Here is an 8,718-nt window from a genome sequence, read left to right on the forward strand (position 1 = left end):
ATGGCTTGGTTCACACATAAAAGGTGTACATTTCGGCCCAGTCCAGTCATGTCAGTTTTCTATTGGTGTGTTCACACAGAAAAGGTGTACAGTTCCAATCCTGTCAGGTAAAACTGATAGAAAACTGAGGGCAGAAATGTACAGATTTATGTGCGACCCAAGCTTCAGACTAGCTGCTATACTTTAGTTGGCATACTGCTCAGGCCTCTGGAGCAGCAGAGAATCCTTGCAACCTGCTGTGAGCACAAGCTCATCCTACTTGACTGGGCTTCATCAATCAACCACCTGTTGAAGCCATTTCTTTCAGTTGGTGGTGTGTGTGTGTGTGTGTGGGGGGGGGGGGGGTATCCTGCTTTTCCATTGGTAATGTTTCCAAAATAATTTAAAGGACAACTGTAGCAAGAGGACTATGGAGGCTGCCATATTTATTTAATTTGAAGTTAACCAGTTGCCTGGTAATGCAGCTGATTCTCTGCCGCTAATACTTTTAGCCATAGGACCTGAACAAGCATATGTAGATTGTGAGTTTCTGTCATTGTCAGATCTGACAAGATTAGCTGTATGCTTGTTTCTGATATTTTTCAGAGGCTACTGCAACCAAATGGATCAGCAGTGCTGCCAGACAACTGGTATTGTTTAAAAGGAAATAAATATGGCAGCCTCCATATTCTTCTCACTTTTTGTCGTCAGTTGATTGGTAACCAGCAACTAGAGCCTAGGATCTCAATGCATGGTACACATACCCCAAGGGGTAAATTGCTGTCAGTGGAAACCTGAACTTGTCATAGTCAAAACATTTATATTAAGTTTTTTTGAGATGTAGATAATTTTATAACTAAATAAATCATTTATAAGTAAATATAAATACAACTTTTATAATTAAAAGGATCAGTAAATGTTTAAAAAGTTTTCATACACAATTATGGAGTACTTCTAGGAAACATATATCGGTCAAGAAGTACTTGAGCTTATGTCAACCAAAAACTGCGTTTAACAGTAGATAAAATAATTTTTTTTTCTATCCTTTTTATCTGGATTTAATGCAGTTTATCATCATTTGGGTGCATCTTTACCCCCTTTGTGCATTATACCGTCCTTTTGGAGGGAACCTAGTTCCCAGTATTCCAGTGTGTAGCTGGTAACTAGCAGAAAACTATTTCTCCAGAGAGCGGCCGCACCAGGGTCCAGACCTTGAAGACGGGGTGTAAATATCCACCTGTTCTTTTGGTTGGTAGCTGCAGCTCCCTCTGGTGAGTACCATTTTCTTTTTCACTACTCCTCTTGTAGTGACGTATTGCACTATTAAGGGCTCCTGCTGCGCTTTTTCTAAAGGTGTTTCACCATCTTAACCAAATCTTGCACATTAGGGAATACTTGGATACGCAACCATTAATAAAGGGGTTCATTCAATAATAATGTTGAGAAACACTGAGCTAGAGAATAATTACTTATGCTTTAGATGAGCAGATATGCTTATTTTTCCCCAGGTCAGGGTAAAGTGTGAAGCAGCGACCCATTACCACTGTTTAGATAAGCCCACCTTTTGTAAGGGAATCTAAAACGCCAAAGATTTATTCAAAATGTGTATTTATTGTATGTAGGAATAGTTTATTTTTGTATTTGACGGGACAAAAAACAAAAAAGTTGTTAAATTAGAAGCATTTTCTGTGCACAATGGAAGGTCCAGCCTCATCGTACTCCTGCTTGCTGATCCACATCTGTTGGAAGGTGGACAGAGAAGCCAGGATGGAGCCACCAATCCATACAGAGTATTTACGCTCAGGTGGAGCAATGATCTGTAAAAGACAGCAAAAGAAATTGTTATAGGCCACGTAAGTCTTGGTGACTGAAATTAAATGGTTTTCTATACTTGTATCCTGGAAATACAGACATTATTCTGCAGTGTGTTCACAAAAGCTTTGAATATAAAAAGAAAGTAATTCCAGATTGCACATTGGGCTAGCAATAAACCTATTCTTATAGGGGCTAAAATAATTATTTATAATTCATTTATAATAGCCTTTGCCACTTGGTAAAAACTGTCAACTTAGAGCCTAGTTAACCTAGGCACATATGCACCCCCACAGAAATGCTAATAATTTGGGTATTTTAAAAAATATATGTTTGTTTGTTTTTTTTGATACCCACCTTATTGGCAGGAAAGACCTGCTTCCATCCCCATACAGAAACAGGACTTTTATTGGATTAAACTATTAAAATTGTTATTCTTTATTGTTCTAGCTAACAGTTTGAAGGCAGGCAGTGACAGTGAGTACAGATTCAACTTGGTCATGCTGCCTGTGCTTTTATACAGAAGGGGGAGGAGGGACAGAAGGCCCCCTGCAATGTCCCAGGGAAAAAGCAGTTGGCTGGGAAAAAAAAAACTGCTGCAGCAGATTGCGTGACACCCCATGTTTTGAGAGGCTCATGCGTTCCAGACTTCAGCCAGCCTGTAATTGCAAATGATTTGCAACCAAGTATTAAAAAGTGAAAGTTTGATTTATGATTTTTATTCCGTCCCATTACTTTTGGTCCCTTAACAAGTTTGATGCAAGTATGTTAACTGTTGTTTCCTACACCGTTCACTTGATTTGGATGTAAATACCCAAATAAAAATACTCAAATTTTAAAGCTGACAGTCTGCAGTTAAAGCACAACATGTTCATTTCATTTCAAATCCATTGTGGTTGTGTCTAGAGCCAAAAATGTTAGAAGTATGTCGATGTCCCAGTATTTTTCTATGTTTTCCTTCTGTCCTTTGCAAGAGTTCAGATCCACTTTAACAGATTTACTTTTGTTTGTCTGTAGAGCCAGGCCAGTGTGCCACACAACCTTAGAGAGGTTGCCAGACTGCTAGATTTTTCTATTCCTTTAGACTGCACAACACAAGGCTACTTTATAGTAATACGCTTTATGTGAGGCTGTGAGACTTTTACAAATTTACCTTAATCTTCATGGTGCTTGGAGCCAAGGCTGTGATTTCCTTCTGCATACGGTCAGCAATACCAGGGTACATGGTGGTACCACCAGAAAGCACATTGTTTGCATAGAGGTCCTTGCGGATGTCAATATCGCATTTCATGATGGAGTTGTAGGTGGTCTCATGGATACCAGCAGATTCCATGCCTAGAGTTAAACAAACAAAATATTGGTGGTTTGAGATTTTCTTGGCATTATTGGGGTACACTGGATATAAGAATGTATATTGGGAAAATAGTACTTTACTCACCAATGAAGGATGGCTGGAAGAGGGTCTCAGGGCAACGGAACCTTTCATTACCAATTGTGATGACCTGTCCATCAGGCAGTTCATAGCTCTTCTCCAGGGAGGATGAAGAGGCAGCTGTTGCCATCTCATTCTCAAAGTCCAAAGCTACGTATGCAAGCTTTTCCTTGATGTCACGCACAATCTCACGCTCAGCTATGGTTAAAGAAAATGTGCATTATTTTTTGGTCAATTAAAAACTTTGTTAGAAAGTAGTTTTTTTTTTTTTCTATGAACCAACAGTTATTTACTTTAGTTATTCAAAATGAACAGCTCAATTTATTTATGCTTCCAAACTATTACGTGAAGAAAGCCAGCCCTCACCAGTAGTGACAAAAGAGTAGCCTCTCTCAGTCAAGATCTTCATGAGGTAGTCTGTGAGGTCACGACCAGCCAAGTCCAGACGTTGGATGGCATGGGGCAAGGCATAACCTTCATAGATGGGCACATTGTGGGTAACACCATCTCCAGAGTCCAAGACAATACCTACAAATCCAAATTATACTGTCAAAAGTAATAAAGTAGTAGATATTTCTTATAAATCAAGAAACTAACCACAGATTTCCACAAGGTACAATGCTACCATTGGCATAAATAAAGGGAAAAAAAGTTCAGGCAAATATGTTGGTGATTAGACTCCCTCAAATAAAGGTTACTGTAGTGGCAATGTTTTGAAAGCTTAGTGAGGGCCCTATAGCAATGCAGTCAATTTAAAAATGGAGGCATTTGCCTATGAGTACCTAATGCTTATGCAAATAGTAGCGTTTCTGTTTACTCTGAGGAACTACAGGTGTGCTGCAAGGCACGCACAGTCCTTCTAAAGATAGACTGAAAATCACAATAGTCTCACCTGTATTGCATTGCTGCTAGATGCGTTATTGTATACAGATTAATTTAATATACTGGCTACCCGGATATGTACAGATTACTAAGAACATTTTCTACTATGCTTTATAAATTGGAGGTACCTTAAATCTGCAAAACAATGTGTCATTTTGTCTTTAGCACTAATATATAGTTTTGTCAAGTATGTATTATATCTAAAGATTATGTTTGAAATCTGTTATTTTCTACTAAATAGGGTTAGAAGTGCTGCTATGGGTATCCTTAGCACATACTGATTTTTCCTGTAATTATCATGTATATGTTTTATGAAGTATTTTTTGGCCTATCCTTTCTATGCTTGCATGCATATTTACATTTATCTTGTAAGTCTTACCAGTGGTACGGCCAGAGGCATACAGGGACAGTACAGCCTGGATGGCAACGTACATTGCAGGCACATTGAAGGTCTCAAACATGATCTGTGTCATCTTCTCACGGTTGGCCTTGGGGTTCAGAGGAGCTTCAGTCAGCAGGGTGGGGTGTTCTTCTGGGGCTACACGGAGTTCATTGTAGAAGGTATGGTGCCAGATCTTCTCCATATCATCCCAGTTGGTGATGATACCATGTTCAATTGGGTACTTCAAGGTCAGGATACCTCTCTTGCTCTGGGCTTCATCCCCAACGTAGGAGTCTTTCTGACCCATACCAACCATGACACCCTGTGGGGGAATAAAAGGATGACTATATATCCTATATGCTTACAATAAGCACTAGGTAGAAAAAATATTATTTAAAGTGTATATAAAGTTTGGTAAAGAACTGTAATGCCCACATCAGTTTTTTGAAGATCTTAAACAGACCCTAGCTGCGCACACTACAGGTGGTTCAGCTACCTTAGCAAGAAAAGCTGTGTGGTTAATTTGCTACAGTATCAGAATATTTTCAACCACCATTTAAACGGTCTCTCAGAAACAGTCTGATTTGTCCACTTGCACTTGAAGCTTAGGCCTAGCGCACACCATGCAATCTTCGCTTCAGATCCTATTTCCGATCAAGAAAATGATCAGATCGGGGGGGAAAAATATACAGCCTAATGATTGCCTGCAAACGATCCTAAACTCAAAATCAATTTCTTTCTCAATCAGAAGCAGATCAACATGCTGTAAGTTATTAATCATAATACTTCTAATCATACTACTACTAGTCATAATACTGGCTATTGTCCCATATGTATGTCCTTTCCAATCAAGCTCAAGTCAGAAGAATAAAAAAAAAATGCGTACATGTACATGCTACCCATCTTCTATAATCGACTGATGTCAAATCTGTCTGATCACTCACTCAAATAGGATCTTGAAGTGAAAATTGCATGGTGTGTACTAGGCTTTATATGGCTGAGAAAAACGGATGTATCAACTAGCACTATTGGAAAATGATCCTTAATATGTATGCCAAATGGTCCTTAGATTGTTCCTTAGGCAACTGGCTGATCATATTGCAAAGTGTATGGCTACTTTGACTTCTTGAAACAAATACACGGTCCTGGTGGACCAGGCGGATTGAATACCAACCCTGTTTGATCCTGCGATCAAAAGGATGGCCCTATGGGCCTAAACATAACTTTTATTTTTCAGTGAAAATAATTATCGTGGTCGGAGGTACAACATTGAACATACCAGTGGATTGCTAATTACAGTTCCCCTTAAGATAATATTGATCTGTTGTGTAAGGCCTGCAAACTCACTGCTGGATAACCTCACACCAATAATAAAGCTAGTCAGCCATACAGTCAAAACTCCTGAGTCTGCAAAGAAAATGCTGTTGTGACTCAAGTGGATAATATGCTGAATTGGTGGATTAGGACAGGTGCTCTTAGACTACCAGATACCTGTCTATGGCCATTAGACCAAAAACTGTAACACCCTGTATCTGGAATTAGCAGTTGGACTAATGATATGCTGAACTAGTGATCGGGACAGGTGCTCTTGAACTAGTAGCTCCCCGTCTAACAGCTAGATCAACAAACTGCAAATCTCTATATCTGGTGTTGGCAGTTAGAATAATAAAGGGTAACACTGTGTGCAGCTTGAAAATGCTAAGTGCTAACTAACTTAAAGACACCCCCTAAACTAACCAAAGGTTACTTTAGGGGTGATGTTCTAGTTAAATTAGATTTAGGTTTTGGTTTTCCAATGAAAATTAATGGTGGACTTTTGGCTTAGGGACTGCGCATGGGCACTTTTAAAAATCCATGCAGCTTTTTATTCCTATTTGCATCATGTTATACAATGTGATTAGTTTATGTAGAAAACAAAAGATAAAAATTGTTTAAAAGAAACAAAAAGAAAAACATGCAGCAGTCTAGAGCAGCTACATTTAAATAATGAACAATGTGTCATAAATGATTAATAATGTAAAATGATTTGCAATGAATGCTATTTTTGTCAATAAAAGCTCATATCTCAGCTCAACAAAGTGGAGGTCACAAGTAATAAAACAACCATTGAGTATTTTTACTTATATTATCTACTGTAAGCTGTCAGTTATATGAAGTGCATGCATACAGTCATATTTTAGATGTTGAGTCTTTCTGAGTCAGATTTTGTAAGTTGTTTAATGTACTCTAAAGAAGTGCAAAAGAAAGTGTCAGCACTGTAGAGCTCCACAATAAAAAAAAAAATAGGAACATTGAAAAGATTATAACAATATAAAATTGGGGAAAATAAATATGTAAAATATGCTTGGTGTTCTGACACACAGGATTTTCTATAGGATCTGCACATGAATTTGATATGTTATAACTAACAATGAAAACAGAACTTTTCTACCAATGTTTCTATTAGGGCAGTAACTACGGTACTTTTATCTTTTCCGGGTGGGAAGTCATTAAATGGATTTTTATTGTGTAGCTTTAATTACAAACTATTAAGAAAGTCCATGTCTATTATATAGGTGTGTAGTTAAGTATATTTCATTGATTTTTACCTGGTGACGAGGACGTCCAACAATGGAAGGGAAGACAGCACGGGGAGCATCATCTCCAGCAAAGCCAGCTTTCACCAGCCCTGAGCCGTTGTCGCACACCAAGGCGGTGGTCTCGTCGTCGTCACACATGGTGGATTCTGGAGAGGTGCTGCAAGAGACATAAATATTGTGCTTAATATTATTTAGAGAGGCAGTGAAATGCTTTTATTATTTGCCCTCGTGTGCAAGTATGCCACCTGTCCACAGGCCTCTAACACCTCTTTTATAGCCCATCTGTTGCTCTCTGTCTCAGCTGTCGCTTACAAGAACTTGATGGTTAAGGTTTTGGCTGGAGAATAACTGTAATGGTTGGCAAGAATTTCTTACTGAGGAGTTGAATAACACTCTGCAGGACTCTGGAGTGGAGTACATGCATCTCTGAGAAGGGGATTAAATGACTACTTGACTTAAAATGATATGGGAAGTCTTTTTGCAAACCATGCAGCAAGGATCATACAGTAAGGAAACACTTCTAGGTATGCTATGTTTGATAATTCTGAGAACATTTTTATGTTGGGGTTTGAGAGCCACTGGTGGACTGAAAGGGTTTAGAATATATTTCTAAGCACAGAATGCTGTTGCAACTAATTATATTTTGTGGTTACATTTTATGGTAGGGAAATTTATTTTACAGGATTGCTGTATAGCGATTTTAATGACTGTAAAACACAGCTAAATGGGCAAGTGTGCAGTTAAGTTATTTTTTACTGACATTTAGCAAGTGATTAAAATGAGTATTTGCTGAACTGGCAAAAGCATAATGCCCTGTGCTATTTACTATCTGGGTTATTTATGATGAGCAAAACTGTCAGGGTAGAAGAGATGCAGAAGTTGCAAAGTTAGCATAAGTTTGTTAATATTCATTCCTGGCCTTAGAAGTTAACATTTTAGACTAAGAATGGTTCTTTAGATATTTTGTAAATAAGGGTAGAATCAATTATATAGGTACTCAGAAAGTGTTATGCCAAGTCTGTCAAGAGTTTTAACACTATATTCTCATGGGAGATATTAAATAAGACATTTGGCACAGTAATAATAAGGTGGACATAATGGGCTTTGGAGATAGCAATAACATGTTAAAGGGGTCCTCTCCTTAACAGGTTGAAGAGATGCTACATGAATTAAATGGTGAAAGAAATGATAATAGATGCCATGCAAGACTAACAAGGAATGTGTTAAATCTAACTACTCTGTTACTGTGAAGGTGATGCTGTGCAGGACTCACCGTGCTGCAGCAGTAAGGACGGAGAAGTAGCTGAGAGCTGGGAAGTGCTGGACCCAGCCATATATTTATATTGGTAGCCCCTGTATTGGTGGTCAGGGAAACCCCACTCTAACACAGCTCCATATTTGGAGAGAAGCCAGCACTGGCCAGCCTTGTGAGGGTCCAAGCTGGGGGTCTGAGTGCTGACCAAATATAGAGGGTTCTCCCTCCCCCAAGCCTGTATACAGCTTGCCCATAGACATAGCTATTCCTGGATATAGAACTGGAGAGGCTTTACTTAGAAAGTGCTGTGTGTGTATCGATGGCAAACTCAACACAGACAAATTAACATATTAAAGTGAGATTATCAGATATTTAAACCTGTATGCTTTTGAGACTG

The 8,718-nt window shown here is 38.6% G+C and overlaps 1 protein-coding gene across 1 annotated transcript; it reads right to left on the reverse strand.

Annotated features, from left to right (window-relative positions):
- Window positions 1-1,570: 1,570 nt before the first annotated feature.
- LOC137538507 (actin, alpha skeletal muscle 3) lies at window positions 1,571-8,439 on the reverse strand. The gene is made up of 7 exons (XM_068260724.1): window positions 8,340-8,439; window positions 7,076-7,223; window positions 4,485-4,809; window positions 3,590-3,751; window positions 3,230-3,421; window positions 2,945-3,126; window positions 1,571-1,796 (listed from the first exon to the last, which is right to left on the reverse strand). Exons 2-7 carry the CDS (start codon window positions 7,202-7,204, stop codon window positions 1,653-1,655), a joined length of 1,134 nt encoding a protein of 377 aa, XP_068116825.1. The 5' UTR covers window positions 7,205-7,223; window positions 8,340-8,439; the 3' UTR covers window positions 1,571-1,652.
- Window positions 8,440-8,718: the final 279 nt, after the last annotated feature.

This window comes from Hyperolius riggenbachi, chromosome 11 (assembly GCF_040937935.1).
Source record: "Hyperolius riggenbachi isolate aHypRig1 chromosome 11, aHypRig1.pri, whole genome shotgun sequence".
NCBI classification, from domain to species: Eukaryota; Metazoa; Chordata; class Amphibia; order Anura; family Hyperoliidae; genus Hyperolius; species Hyperolius riggenbachi.